General features: G+C 36.0%; 1 protein-coding gene across 1 annotated transcript in view; it reads right to left on the reverse strand.

Moving 5' to 3' along the window:
* Phyhd1 (Phytanoyl-CoA dioxygenase domain containing 1) overlaps positions 1 to 16,751 on the reverse strand; it is a 30,677-nt gene that overhangs the window by 5,225 nt on the left and 8,701 nt on the right. Inside the window, exons 2-5 of the mRNA XM_074094893.1 lie at positions 7,527 to 7,667; positions 7,219 to 7,335; positions 1,320 to 1,470; positions 624 to 863 (exon numbers count right to left, since the gene is read on the reverse strand). Of these exons, the coding sequence (XP_073950994.1) occupies positions 624 to 863; positions 1,320 to 1,470; positions 7,219 to 7,335; positions 7,527 to 7,667 (649 nt within the window). The remainder of the gene's footprint in view (positions 1 to 623; positions 864 to 1,319; positions 1,471 to 7,218; positions 7,336 to 7,526; positions 7,668 to 16,751) is intronic.

A 16,751-nucleotide genomic window follows, 5' to 3' on the forward strand; every position in this document is an offset into this window, starting at 1 on the left:
GAACTCGAAGCTTGTGTCGTGCGGGTCCTCTGACACTGTACTATTTAATACGAGAGCGAGAGGGACGATACGACACGAACTTCGAGTTTCCAGTTTCTAGTAGCCCTGCAGGTGTCGGGACAGGCGCGAGTGGAGAACGAACTTACTTTGGCGCAAAAGTTTAATTAACTTGATTAATGTTATGGAGCGTCATTAAAAAGCGGTACGATAATTAACTAGTTACTTTGATGAAAGCTGTGGTCGCACAGTTTTTATCTATGTAAGTACTTTATTTGCAAGTCTCGCGTTAAATAAGTATTATAATAGAAACAAACAAATAATGTTAATAGCACAAAATATTTTTCGAGTTATAATGCTGGAATACCGATAAATGAAGGCATGTCTGATGTAGTCAGCCGCAAAACTGCTTATAAATAAATTTAGACCACTTTTTTAGTATTTCGATAACCACCTAATTAAACCTTTAGCGACTTCATCACTTACTTACTAGTCAGTTATTGGTCAACTTAGCTAGTAGAGTTTAAGGACTACTCATGTGGCATATAATATAACTTATATAACATAGAATAAGTACTTATTTATATTATATTCGTAGAACTGACTTTGATGTGAAATAACTTTACCTTTACTGACGGGGACCGGCGTAAAGCTAGATTGTGGGTACACGGCCGCGGGCCGGTCGTAGCTGAGCTTTTCTCTATTTTCGGAATCCCGGAGAAGTCGTCTGTGCACACCAGATTTATGGGATCCTCGTGCAACCCAAAGGCAACCATTTTGTATCGTTGCATCTTCAAGGGCAATCCAGAAACCAATAGGAGGAATCGGTTCTGTGTGTAAAAACGTGATGTCCTGATGCTCAACCACTGAAATAAACGTGTGCTTGTTGTACTGTTTTGTCGAAAAAGTAGTTTGGGAACTGAATATGTTGTAAGAGTTTCTACAATTTATTATCTTAGGTTAAAAAATACCTACTGCTACTCCTCATGAGTAATTTAACTTCAAATCTTTCAGTGTGAAAACTGAATAACTCTTGGAAATATCGTTTCGAGACTGAGTAGTTAATTTAGACTAAGGGGCTGTTTCACCATCCATTGATTAGTGTTAACTGACGGTTTATATTATTTATGTGATGCCGTCTCCGTCTATTCGATCAAAACAAATAGAGACGGCATCACATTTAACCGCCAGTTAACACTAATCAATAGATGGTAAAACAGCCCCTAAATATTGCAAGTCAAAAGATAGCGGTTCATTGATATGGACCCACGCAAAGGAACGCCTGAAGTTAGTGCTTTTGTACTGAAAAAGGGTGCTCTCACCTTCGCCGCCGACGCCAGGGTTTTTATATATGTACATGCTCTGGACGACTGCGGGCTCGGAGAAGCCGATTTGCCGGCACACAGCCTTCACCCGGTCTGAGTACGTGTAGCAGCGGAAGATGGGCTGCAGCAGGTGCAGCGCGTGCCCGACCTGCGCGCCAACATACGGGTTACTAAATATTTCACTCATGGATACAATTTACAACTTAGGTAAGTGTCAATCAAGCGGAATTTCGTTATGTTCCGTCATAGATTATGATTGGTTTTTTGGAGTCTTTTTGTATTTTTTATTTCAACTCCAAATTTGTTACTTTTACGGGTATCCCGTGAAACCATATCGAAAATATAAACCGAGACATGGATGCACAGAAAAACCAGAAAAAGAGACCAGCACTGGGAATCGAACCCAGGTCCTCAGATTTCCGTGCTGCGTGCTATAACCCCTACACCACTGCTGGACAACCAGCCGCAGTCTCAGTTTGTATTTCCGTCATAGATTGTTATGTAAAAAGCTAGGTGGGTAGTGTACCTAGCTCAACAGATTATGATGATGTTTTTGCCCCCTTGTAATCCTTGTGAAGCTTTTGCTAACTTTTTTTTGTCTAAATGGCTGGCTGTTATTTAAGCATTCGTTTGTTTTCACCCGTCGTTGCTATTGCTAGACAAAGACCACACATATTTTTAGGGTTCTGTATTAGGTAGGTTCACTTGCGTGTCTGTCTGTCCATGTGTCACTGCCCATTTGCTCCGGAATTATAGTTAAAAATTTGATCACATTGACCCACACAGCGACTCAAAGACGTTACCTACACGTCTTTGAGTCGCTGTGTCGCTAACCTAACCTAACAGATCAAATAAAAAGGCTTGTTATTCAAAGTCAAAATATCTTTATTCAATTTAAGCTATGACAAGCACTTATGAACGTCAAAAAAATTACCACAGGTTCGGAAAAACCTCTGTTGAGAAGAATCCGGCAAGAAACTTGACGAGATATATAGGTATATTTATTTTTAACAGATTTACAATCTATCTACTCGTATCTTAATACCTTTAAACAAGCAATTCTTGTATATATATTTCGGGGATCTCGAAAATGGCTCCAACGATTTCGATGAAATTTGGGTTGTAGGGGTTATGGGGGATGAAAATCGACCTAGCTTGGTCTAATCTCTGGGAAAACGCTGGTTACCGAGTTTTAGCCTAGCGGAGCTCGGTCGCACAGGTACTGTTGTTTAATGATTACAAGTATCTAGCACAACTACATATTTCAACACAGTAGAGTCGCTATTTGGAGTAAGTGATGGCCTATGGTCACCAGTGGAACGGGCAAGCTTCTTTAAAAAAAATGTAAATAGTGTTTTTGCTTCGGGACCCCACGGACCAAGCGTTTCAACAGCAAGTGCCGCAAATATGAAATTGTTTTCCAGATTCGCATATTTACGGCATTTTGCTGTTTCGGCCGTTGCAGCGGCTGCACCAGCCTTCAATGATGTCTTAGCAAGATGTGTCCACACATGTGGCGTACCAAATAAGCGCCCGTCCTATTTGCCAAGGAACAAGCGTCATTCCGTCAGGTCTCTTGCCATCATCACGAGCTAAACCAACCGGCTCCAAAGTAGACGGAACGTTGATGCTGGCAAGAGCCCGACGGATTATATCGTTGAGGCAAGCGTGGCGGGATAGACGGCCGGCGCTTTTGGTACAAGCCAAACCGTGGTGACCCTGCCGATCTACATTATTGCCACAATAGCAGCGATGGGGTATGACGACATTTTTGCCAATTCTTAGGCCGACAGACAACCTGTAACTATTGTCGTCCATAAGGTTGCCGTAATTTACGGACGGGTACGCCTGCAACCAGTAACCAGTCTCCCTCTCTGCAGTAGCCAATAAACGGGCTGTTTCAGCGTTGTTGTGACTCGTTTCTATTAGATGAGAGTAAACTCGGAGACAGATAGGTTCATCCCAAAGTTTTTGACACTGATTGTTGTGAGGTAAGTCTTTGCCTGGGCAGGCTAACTTCCAAGCGTCTATGGCTTCGGACAAGTACGTTACCTCAAAATCACGAAGTGATGGATGTTAATATTGACAATAGTTTTAAATATTGTATCTGTTTGATCAGTTATTATTTTGGAATTTTATTGTAAAAACGTATGCAGTTTCCCAGGAACGACTTTATGGTTTTAGCCATTCTGTAAGTTGGAACATTGTGTTTTTAGTAGCCTTTGGCTTATCGACGTGTGTGGGAAAATCACATATATTTATATGCATACGTATATACATAATACGGCACCAATTTAAAATGTGTACGTATATTTCCACTTCGTTTGTCGTTTTTACTTTCTCCATAAATTAACGATATCAGTTCACTCGTTTGGGAGGCGTGTACCTATTTGTAGCTGTCCAACAAAGCAACAAAGTCATGGAAAGTTTCGTTCGTGCCTATCTGTTTTAATAATAGGTCCCGAGGCCCGCCCTTGCACCCCTAGAAAGGGCGCTGAGTACTTCTCTCCGTTACGCCTTGTTTATCTCAAGTCAAACTCTGGCCTTGAAGTTATCTGATGTACAGCCTACAGCGTATATTTTTGATACTACCTCAAACTTATAACCAGACGAAGATTTAAGCGCTGTTAACCGATATCAAAACAAAATGATAATTTAAGAGCGTAATTATTTTTTGAAGTATTTTCAAGCAGCAATGTAATGCGTACAATAATTTGATACGAGAGAGAAAAGTTCTGTGACAGCTGTTACGTCAACAAGTGCGACGTTTTGAATAAAAACAAAGCAGTATCACATAATGATACATTGTGTGCTAATTAATTTTGTAAGGAAAATAATATGTAATTTTTTTACTAAAACATTATAAAATGTGATTATTAGCCTTCACTAACTACCCTTAAAGTTTGAGGTAGTATCAAAAATACACGATGTATACTTGTTGGCTTATCGATAATGCAAATACAATGGTTGTTTAATTAAGGATTTAGCATTTCTAACAATAGAATGCTCGGGAAATTGCGTGCTTATCGTTAGCCACCCAAGTTTTGCAAGCTCGCACGAACATTGAATATTCAAAGTGATGCTGAGATTCTCAGAAATACCGACAAAGAAATTTCGAAAAGGTTAGTATATGTTATGACCGAAGAGCTGGCAGCTTTTTCGGACAAAGAATTACCTTAGCTATTCAAAGAGGAAACGCTACCAGCATCTTCGGGACCTTGCCTAAGGGCACAGGTAATATTTAAAGTACACTAAAAATGGTAAGTAATCTTTGCACAGTTTAATTCTAGTGATTTATACTTTAACCAGTATCAAGACTGATCACCTTGAAACCTGGTGGGGGTAAAAATTAATAGAGTTATTTACATAAAAATGAATATTATATTAATAATTTTTGCACGTTATATTACTTAAATAAGTACTAATTTTAGCATGATTTTTTTTTACGAAAGTACCTTTAAATAAGGGATTGTCGCTGTACAGTAGGTAATTTATATATAGAGTTTCATTTCATTTACGGACTACTTCATGTCTATTATAATATTTGAAATTTTACTTATTTCTAGTGTCACGTTGTTTAATTAGGTCGAAACATTCAGTTTCGTAATATCGCCGTGCGAAGGTAAATGCACGTTACGGCCCGTCAGCAAAATTTTAACTAGGACGAGCGCGGGCGTTATAAGGTTTCTAATATATATTTTTTCTAAACTGAATAGTTTGCGCGAGAGACACTTCCAAAGTGGTAAAATGTGCCCCCCCCTGTAACTTCTAAAATAAGAGAATGATAAAACTGAAAAAAATTATGATGTACATGACCATGCAAACTTCCACTGAAAATTGGTTTGAACGAGATCTAGTAAGTAGTTTTTTTTAATACGTCATAAATCGTAAACCGCAATTTACCTTTCATTCAATCAACTCAAATATAAAATAAAAAAAATAAATGTGTACGGAACCCTCGGTGCGCGAGTCTGACTCGCACTTGCCCGGTTTTTTTATAATAATTGATTTTCGAAGTAGGATTTTTTTAAAATGTGAATGAATTTAATTGATGAGAATGATTGTGTGAACACAATCAGTACTTTTTTTTTAAATAAAAATCCTCGTACGTCCCTGTGAGACTATCAATTATAATAAAAACTATTTTTATTTGAACAAACATGTATTACCATGTATTAAATACAAAATAATAATAATTTTACATACATTCATAAAAAAGTTACGAACGATTATAGGCAGGATTTCGGAAAATTTGAGAAAAACATTTAAAAAATCATATCTCCCAAACCGTGACCCATAGGACCCCAGGTCCAAGGGTGAAAATCTTGTGAAAATATAGCAAATAACCTCAACAATATCCCAAAAAAATTTGACGCTCCATGTGCCGAACACCCTGTATATGTATAGTCCTCCACACGGAAGAAGTCCTCCACATCGGTTTTGATGACAGCTACCCTGACTATATTTATTGTATAAAATTATATAATAGTTATAAGAAAAAAAAGATTATTTTCTAGCGTGAGCTCTAATATGGCTCGCTAGGCCGAACTTAGTCTTGAAAACTCTATCGCAGAGTGCACAATGAGGGCTATCGTTTTTTGTCTCACTAGATGGCGCACTGTTGCGTGAGGTTTTTAAGTGTGGCTTTCAGAGTCTGTTATTACGGGCGTTAAAACAAAGTTTAGATTAAAATCATATTTAAAACACCTTAAAACCGTACCATAAAAACATCCAGAAACCACAATGTTGCTAAGTCCCGTTTTGTTCGGAAAAAAAGGGAGGACAAAAGTTTCCGAAAGACAAAACTGTCTCAAAACACAGACATTCATTGCCCCTTAACGCATAATTGCCATAATTAATTTCAGGTTATGCAAAATATTCACAAAAAAAATCTTATTATAAATAAATCCGCGTAGCTCACCCAAAAACTATGAGATTTGACATTTCGGAGACCTCACGCTACACTAGCGCCTCTAGCGGCGAATTCATTCGCGATAGCCCTCATAGAGTTGACCTTGTGAATTGTACTTATACGTATGTATATAGGAGGGTTTGGGTCTTTCTCTTAAAATTGACCCTACAGGTTAGGAGGAGCTTATTTCGAACAGATCTTCGTGGCGCTCTACCATCTTTAACATCGCACTTAGTGGTCCTAGCAAAAGTCGGCTGCAGTAACAGTCTGATAAGCCATGTAAGAGCAAAAATCAATTGAATAGAGAACCTTTACAACGCGTATACCTACCATACCTAAATAAGACGCACAGATTGTTGACTGATCTTTGTTCATCGTATAAACCCATCCAGTGCGTATACGCTGCCTTATTGTTAACCAATTACTTAAGTACAGGTAGGTAAATATCTTCTAAATTTTCGCTAAATACTATCCCGTCCTGTCCCTTCTACTAAATCTTCTGTACCTATCTTTACAAAGTACTGAAAAAAGTCACTTTCTACTGTATGTTCCTCTGTATGTATGTATGTTCGTTTAGATCTTTTAATCTAGGTATGCAACGGATATTAATGCGGGTATCAATAGATAAACTGATTCAAGAGGACAGTTGATATATATTTACTAAATAACTAGTAACGCATCCCAACCCAAAAATGTGAAGTTTATAGTGCGAAGCCGGGGCAGGTTGCTAGCAAACTTATAAATAAGAAAGTTTATGAAGATGTTTGGATGGTTGCTACTAGTCATAAAATTACGGCTCGTTGGATTTGGATGAAATTTTTGGCACACAGATAATTTATAATTTGAATAATCATTTCATGAGTAGGTAATTTCCACACGACAGCGAGAAAGGAATTTTTCGCAGACAAAATCGCGGGTTACAGTACGTTATAATATTACCATTACCTATTCTACTCGTAAGTATAGGTTTTAATGCGTATTTACCTTGTTTAGTGAAATACTCGGATCTACTTTAAGGTTTCCATCAGCACCAATTGCGTCCTTTTCATAGAAATAGCTGATTTTATCATTACTGTTAAGGAAGTATTGATCCTTTAATTGCTGTAAATAAAAAAAACATTGTATTACATAACTAATGAAAATTCGGTGCAAGTCAAACTAAATAAAAAAAATAAAAATTAAATAGTGGGTAAATAAATAGGTATTTATTCCAAATCACAACCTCGTTTAATTTGGTTTTCAGAAGTTTTTAATACTAGAATATAATGAAATGACTGAAAAAACGCACGGACCTGATTGTCGGGATCTGTGGTGGAAAAGATATTGATGGAGTCTGGTAGCTTTTTCGTCAGCTCGAGCCCGGCGGCGAATAGCTCGTCGCACTCGGCCGGTCGCAGAAACTCTTCTAGCACCGCGTAGCCGTCCTGTTCTAGCTGCAACCATTTATTATAGTTACATTTAATTCATTAAACATCAGTTTCGAAGGCACATTGTCTAATGTCTTTGGAGAATCGAGGGCAATTACTTAAAGTTTAGGGTTTAAACAACTAAAATTTAAAACGAACAAATTTTAATATAAATCACTGTAGATATATTGATGTGAGGCTAGGCAATGTCTGTTCTGACGGGATCATTTCTGAAAAAAAATATAACAAAAAATTTAAGAGTACAAAAAAAACCATGAAAATAATTTTCTACAAGTTTTAAGTCGGTCCCTCAGCCAGCACGAGCCAGCAGGAGTGATTGAAGCCCAATATATAGTAGGTAAATATGTAGGTGAGGTACACGACTACAGGTCCACTCCTGCTGGCTTGTATTGAGGCACCGACTTCAAAGGTATAAAATTATTTTCATGGTTTTTGTAGTCGGTTCAATTTTTTGTTATAGGTATTTTTTTTTCTCGCTTATTAGTGTTAATCTAAGATACAATTAATAGTTTAATGTCAACTGCTCGTCACCTTTTACGAAAAATTACTTTTTCCGATGCAGAGACGTTCGTTATTGAGGAGTCCTGGTGCTTCATCACCCCTTCCATTTCACCATATGCATTACGACGAGCATAAATTGCTTAGCAACTGTATCAAAGTATTTGAAATTTAACCCGTTAAATACTTGTTATTGAGTAGTAGCTCCGGTGGTCAGATGTGGCCTTCATCACATGATGATTTTCAAGAGAAAATGCACGAGTTACTACTAAATACATATTATATCCAAATTACCATAGGTGTCCCAACAATATTTGAAGAGTTCCCTTGATTTCCATATGATCCAATCATCAGATCCTGATTTGGTGCTTATGGGGAATTCTATTGGGTAAGTCGTAGACGTTTTTTGTTTCCGAGTATCTTTTCACCCACTTCACAAACGCCTTCGACTTATTCATGTACTTAGCGGCCCGATCGCGAGACATTTTGGGTCCTTACGGATGTAAGCAGGGGAACACTGCTTCGTATCGTGTAGCATACGCGGCACTCATTTTGGAAAATGTGCTTTTGGCGGGAAACTGTCAAGTTTTTTTTTTTACAGAGCATTGTACGCTAAGGACCATGCTATTCAGCCAGTACTTTTTTAAATGTGTGCCATTTTAAAAATAAAAATTATACCGGTCACGATCTTGTCATACACACTGTATACTAGTTTCCTAGGCGACTTACGATATACTAGTGTTTACCTACGGCATCGCACGCGTAAATCATTTCATTAAGTAGATACAACAATTGAAATTCCGGTATTTTACAAAATTCCCGTGGGAATTCCCTAAAATTACATTGTAGTTTTCATTGCCATTGCATTAAAACAACCCTGCCTAATTTCATGAATCTAAGCCCTGCGGTTGTTATTTCGAGATTTTATCCCTATCCCGTAGAAATATCGGGATAAAAAGTAGCCTATGTGTTATTCCAATTAACAAATTTCATCCTAATCCGTCCAGCCGTTATAGCGTGAAGTTAACTTTGATTACGGGAAAGCACAACTTATATAGTAAGCAAAAGATATCATAAAAGTTATTAAAGGCTTCTGAACAAGAGTTTGAAGCGAAAACGTCACTGAAGGATAATAACTGGATATAATTACAAAACTTAAGGAGATTATCTTTGCCGTAGTCTCTCCTGGATTCAAACCATGTAGTGAAAGCTTTTTGCTTATTTGTTCCTATTTCAATAATTTGAGCTTGCATGCTTGAATGCAGCTTAAAACGCATGCTTGCTTGCCTGCTTGCATGCTTAAATGCATGCTTGCTTGCACTATTCCTTGCATAAATACATGCTTGCTAACATGCTTGCTTGCACTACTCCTTGCATAATTACATGCTAGCTTACATGCTCACTTGCATGCTTACTTGCATGCTTGCTTACATGCTTGCTTGCATGTTTGCTTTCATGCTTGCTTGCATGCTTGCTTGCATGCTTGCTTGCATGCTTGCTTGCATGATTGCTTTCATGCTTGCTTGCATGATTGCTTGCATGCTTACTTGCATGCTTGAATGCAGCCTTGAATGCATGCTCGTTTGCACTATTTTTTGCATATCTATGCTTGCTTACATGCTCACTTGCATGATTGCTTGCTTGCTTGATTGCTTGTTTCTTGGAAATGTTTATGGTTCAGGCGAGTTATTCATAATTGTTTATGTAAACTTATTTTAATTAATCCATAAAGTCGATTTAACAATATTAAGTAAATAAAATAGAATGGTTGAAGTTTTTTTTATTTTAATTTCCGTCATTTGCAGTGCGAAAAAGATCTTTGTGAAACGTTTCACAATGAAATGTATTGTATGTATCACGGGAACACCCAAATACTCCGAAATATTTTTTTCCGAATTTGCTAATTCCCATTTTCAAAACTCCGATTTTCACAATTCCTAAGACATATAATTCCGATTACTTAAAAACACGAAATTTATTTTACCGAATATCAAAAAATCTATTTTTTTAATATCCGATTTTTAAAACTACGAAGAATGAAAAGCACGAAATGTTATTGGCCCGAAGTACAGTATTCTGATTATCAATTTTCCGAATTTCGTGGTTTTAATAATCGGAATCTTAGTTTCGAATCTCGAATTAGTATCAATCAATTTAGATAAATTGGCTTGTATACTTAGGTTAGGTTAGGTAAGGTTAGGTTAGAATTGCGACAAGGCGCGAAGCGCCATTATTTCGCGGAACAGGAGCTCCGCATTTTTGAAATTTTGGATTATTATTGAGTCGGACTTCTTATTGTTCGGTGTATTAAAATTCAGAATTTTGAAAATTGTAAATTTAATCATTAGGTATTTTTAATTTTCGGATTTATAAAAATAGGATTTTTGAAGAATTGGAATAGTCATATTAGGAGTTTTAAAACATTCAGAATTATAAAAATCGGTATTTTGAAGTTCGTGATTCTGACTTTCGGAATTTCGTTTGTCGTATTTATTAAGTGTAGCCATGTATCACACAATGCACCTCATTGGATTACCGATAGCGATATCGTTAGTAGCACATGTAGTACGCGAGAAAATAAAAATAGTTTCTATAGGTAGAGTCATTCACGATGACGCGTGCCGTGGCTCTTATTACAATGTCATTAATGTCTAATCAAGATTGGGTTCCGTAGCCATTACGAAAAAAATAAATAATTACTTAATATTTTCTAAGGATTTCGTATTTTGTACGGATGGTCTTCCAGGTTTAGGTATATTCTATACCTTAGGCTGCTATTTACTTTTAAACTAGGTACCTACTAATAATTCTCAAGCAAATTTAGCCGTTATAGTTTTTCTTGGAAAGTTGGATACTTACGATCATCTTGAATTTTTTCAAATGTTTCCACCCAACAGTTAAGCATTTAGGTTGGGACGCTCGATTTTAATGAAATATTTCCCAAACAGATCACTGAATCGAAACATGATATAGGCAACACCCCTATGGTTTTAAAAGTCTCATCCAATGATACCCCACACTATAGGGTTAGTCGAGAAAAAAAAATCACCCCACTTATACTTCTATAGGAGGAAACCTAAAAAAAAAAAATCCTAATTTTTCCTACCATTTTGTTTGCGTAGTTGCTATAATATCCGTGCGAAATTTCAGCTTTCTAGCATTGATAGTCTCTGAACATAGCCACGGACGGACTGACATAGACATACATACATGGTGAAACTATAAGGGTTCTGTTTTTGCCTTTTTGGCGGTAAGAAATAAGATGACAAGAATTACCGTCTTAGTTATTCGGCATGTTGACATATTTTCCCTTTGTATCCATGAATTGGCGTGATTTTGAAATCATTTATTTGACCTGAATAATTACGAAATAATAATTTAGGTTTCCTTGCGTTTCCATATTCGATTGTCAATGTGAGCGTGTATGTAAACATGCCAACGTGTAAGCGCACGTCCGCGCGCCGCCCCCACGTGGGTAGCTATTTTTGTACATATTCATTAGTTATTTCGGGAGCTTATTTCAATGTTACGAGATGCGGAGGGCTTTACGTACAGTCAGCTCTTTGATTTGATTCACTCAGTATTTTCATCTAAAGTATTCTTCAGAAAAAGAAGTAAAATTAATTCTATAGCTGTTATTACCGTCTTTAAGTTTCAGGTCACGTTGTTTTAATTACCAAACTGATATATCATGAATGAGTTGCCAGATGGGAACTTTTGTTATAATTTCGGAACTTTTGAGGCTTCGGCGGAACTTTTGCCGAACTTCGTTACCATCGGAACTTTTGTTACGTTTAGATATTTTTTTAATGCCGAGGTACTTAATTCGGTATTATTGCTTAAATCTTTTAGATAAATATAATTAGGTGCTTCCACGAAATTCATTATTATAACAGTCCAACTTTAATTTCAAGAAAAAACGTCCATGACTAAATAATATGCTTATTGAAAGTAAAATCTATTTAAAACTATGTAACTCTATTTTTGTTTTGTTTGTGGTTACTTTATGTAACGTGGATAGAGAAGGCGATGTTCTCGAAGTATATCGACGTAAGATAAATATACTTATTTACAATATCGTTCATCTCTATTTAAGACGTGCTCGACATGCATACTTAAGAATGGACGAATCCATAAATAAATAAGTAAAAAATATCATGCAAAATTAACAGTTAAGGCGTCCAAGTGCAGTGTAGAGTGGGGTACTAATATCCTGCATATCTTACTAATTTTTTACAAACGTTAATCAAATCCAGGAAATATTTCATTAGAATTCGCATCGAAGTTTAGAAAAATCCAGAAATTTCAGTAAAATTAAACTGCTAGATCTAAAAATTTACACGTGAGAGGACGTGGATCAAACACAAGTATTTATATTTAGATTTGGTCGACTATTACTCGTTGACTTAAATACTCGTAGCCATAATTATAGCCTGCACAACTGTGATTTGGATTCTGTAGACAAAATGGCAAAAACGAAACTCTTATAGTTTCGCCTTGTCATGTCTACATGTCTGTCCGTCCGTCTGCGACTTTGCTCAGAGACTATCAGTGATAAAAAGCTGTGATTTTTCACGGATATATAAATAAAATAATAAATAAAAATGTATTTATTTATCAACTCACAAGGATTTCATTAGATACATTTTCACAAAAGTTTGTTTACGCAAGTTTCATTTGGAGAATCCTTGGTGAGAGACTGGAGTCTGAACTAAATAGGTGGGTACCTGTATTACATATCACCAGTACACGTCGTAACTATGGGGTTATTTTTTTCTCGTGTAAGTACTGCGGAGTATATAAAGTTGTTTAAAATCATTGTGAGGTTGTGACGACGATTTTCCGATTTAGTGGTCAGTTTGCGAAACATTCGCCAATTCGAAAATCGAGAGTCCCCCCTCTCTCTTAAAGCTAAATTATTAGTAGTTTAAGAGTAAATAGCAGCCCAAGATAAACAATATAGCTACCTAAACTCTGAAGATTCCGTACAAAAACCTTAGCAATATATTACTTGATGTTTTGCAACGGCTACGGAACCCTATCTTGCGCGTGTCCGACACGCTCTTGGCTGGTCATTTATTTTATTTGTTACATACACCTATTAGGTACTGCCGTAATTTTTTTAGACCACGTTAATCAATTATACAAAACGACTGAGTAGAAAAAGTTCCGTTGTGACACGATAATAATAATTGAATGGTTAATAATATTCGTGCCATGACGGATTTTTTTTAAAGAATAGGAACTTTTCAGAACTTTTGCGAACGAATTTCGTACCAAAACAAAATCTGCTCCTGGCAACATTATGACATGAAAAAAAATGTAGTAAATAATGGAGCTCAGAGGAAGTTGTAAGAGGCATTCCTTAACTAACATGCGCGACGTTCTCGCTCATATGAATTTTAATTCAGCCTTCGCGTGAGAATATAGAATTCACAGCACTACCATATTTATTATTTATTAAACCACTATCTACACAGCAAAAGTCAAAACATTGCTCTAACCTCATTTGCTGAAAAATTACAAGTAAGAACATAAAAGAAATCAGAGAAAAGGCCTGTTAAAAATGGGGCGCTATCTTTTATTCGACGGCCTTATCTGTACGAGTAAACCATAATAATATAGCATGAATAAATAAATTGCGAAATGATTTCGCTAAGACTTAGCACAAAAATTTGCATCAAAACCATTATACAATGAAAAGAAATATTTTAAGATAATTTATTGAATCAGGCGTTACCTACTTTGCGGAGGTCCATATCAATGAAATATTTTTGTTTCTTATTATTGGCTGAACGATAAGTACCTAATATAGGTACAGATGTAGTGAATAATGTTTTGCCATCGTGTTTTGTCGGAAAAGTTCGTATTTATCTTGCATTCTCAACTAGCTTACTGAAGTTTACTGGAGCTCATTGAGACAGCAAGACAAATACGACCTTATCCGACAACATACGATGGAAAAACATTATTCAATAGACCTGTATAAAACACGTAAGTACGTAAATAATAAATACTGTCCTAATCTATGCATTCACGTCACGTACCATATTTTGATAGTGTACTCTTCATGCTTGGATAAGTAAGTATGGGATTCTACTTACATAAAAATATTTCATTTGAACAGGTTTTACAGCCGCTTTTCATTAATTACAAAGGCACAATTAAAAGTAAATAAATATCACGATTAAATACGAATGATACCAATATACGAGTAGTCGAGTAAGTAAGTACCTATATTTAGTCGTAACGCTAGGCTCCTGAGTTAAATGTTACAAGAATGGGTAGGTAAATTGTTTGAAATTTTTTTTGAGTGCCTTACTTTGAGTACATTACACAGTGAAGTTATCCTACTCCTACTAATATTATGAATGCGAAAGTTTGTGTGTTTGTGTGTGTGTGTGTGTGTGTGTGTGTGTGTGTGTGTGTGTGTGTGTGTGTGTGTATGTGTGTGTGTGTGTATGTGTGTCTGTGTGTGTGTGTGTGTGTGTTTTATTTTAATAAGTTTCGTTGCTACGATGTTATTAGAGCTACCAAAGTAAGAGTTTATCGAATAATTAAATTATGTAGGTTTGGTCGGCACATGTACTACTCGTATGTAGCTAAGATGTAATTTTATTTCAAATTCAGAACAATTTATTTCGTATGATATTTTCTAGTGACGTGTTTTTAAAAGTGGGTCCCACTGGAAAGCAGCGTTGCAGCTTGCCGTAACATTAATTTGAGTGGGACCCACTTTATACTATTCGATGTTATTTTTATTTTTTCCATGTAATGTATTTTTATATGTATCGAATATGTGTAAATAAAATGTTTCTCTCTCTCTCTCTCTCTCTCTCTCTAAAAGTCGGTTCCTGTAAGTCAATTCGTACATTTATATATACAAATTCAGTAGAGTCAGATTTACACTCTAAAGATTTCGTAGCTAACTGTAAAACATTGCTTATGTATAATAATACCTAAACTATGGAGGCACCTACTATTAGGTATTCCAACGAAAAGATAAATTAGCCGGTGAAAGAAACATCGGTTTCATATCAAATATTTAAATTGGATTATTTTTTAACGCAAATTAAATAAAATCGGATTATCTTCATAACTCAATTTGAGACATTACTTCTTTCCGAATTTTGGGATTATTCTAGCTTAGGTAGTGCCTAATAAATATTTATATATTCACGGTTTTTGGGGTTCCGTAGAACAAATGGAAGTTAAAAGTTATATATTCTGATCGTTCCCAACGCTGTTTGTCTGTCGCCTGCTTAGCTCAGCTAGCTTTATTATTGCTACGATTAAAAACATGCGACATAGAATACCACTTCCGTGTGACTTTACGAGTACACAAAAAATAGTGTGTGTTAAACTAATTTCGGTACACAAAGGAAACTTTAACTATGCACTACATAAGAGACTGTTGTTGCTTATTATTATTAGGTAGATACCGTTCAAATTTCTTTTATATTTAACATTAATAATAATAAAAACAATAATAAATCTTTATTCAATAAGACAAAATTGCACAAGAGAGGAATGAAACAGTTACAAAGAAAAAGACAACTTAGGTTAAACATAGCACAATTAAATAAGTTGAATCCTGACTAACTAGGCAAGGCCCGTATCTTGTAAGTCAGTGTTCGTCACGTATGCGAGCTAATAGAGTAATACTAGGTATATCCAAGTAGCTACTAAGTAAACTGAAACATTTTTATTAAGAAAAGGAAAAAATAATAATTAATAAAATTATGTGTGTTTGTGTGTGTGTGTGTGTGTGTGTGTGTGTGTGTGTGTGTGTGTGTGTGTGTGTGTGTGTGTGTGTGAAAGTGTGAGTGCGCGTGTGAGTGTGTGTATGTATCTATGGGTTTCAACGTTTCTGAGTCTATATGGGTGACAGTGTATGTGCACGTACGTTAAAGAGAAATGTTGCTGTCTTAAGTCAGAAGATTCTCGGTATCATCATAATCGAGTTTTTGCAACCACTGTGAGACTTTCTTTTTCATTTGAAACCTACTTAATCTAATTATATTTAAAACATTATTTATCTTATTTAGTTTTATGGGGTATGGGAGGGCAAATTATTCACATTAATTTATCATGGTAGATATCCAAATGAAACCTCATTCATAAGTAGACCTATCTACTTCACAGCCAACCGTAAAAGTGTATTAAATTCATTACCATTGTTCCACATCGCGAGAAGGTTCTTCTTGTACGGGATATAAAATATGTAATAAAAACGGTCGGCTCTTATGATTGTGGATGAAATCCACAGGGAAGGGGATTTTAATGTTGAGGGTTAAATCAAACGTATCTACCTAATCTCAAAAACCAAAGTTTTGGAAACATAGGTACCTAAATACTATATTACTTAGCTTGGAGGATTTATGAACGTATTATGTTCGATTTTGACTATAAAATAACATGTGATACACAATGTCACCTGAGGGGTTCATCATCGCTTAGACGAAACTACTGGGAACCTGAGACCTGAAATTTAACATTCATATTTGTTAAGGCTCATAGAGGTCCTAACTACTCAAGACTAAGGAAGGATTTTTTCGAAATTCACACGTGATAAGGAATAAAAGGGGATAT

This window comes from Choristoneura fumiferana, chromosome Z, assembly GCF_025370935.1.
Source record: "Choristoneura fumiferana chromosome Z, NRCan_CFum_1, whole genome shotgun sequence".
NCBI classification, from domain to species: domain Eukaryota; kingdom Metazoa; phylum Arthropoda; class Insecta; order Lepidoptera; family Tortricidae; genus Choristoneura; species Choristoneura fumiferana.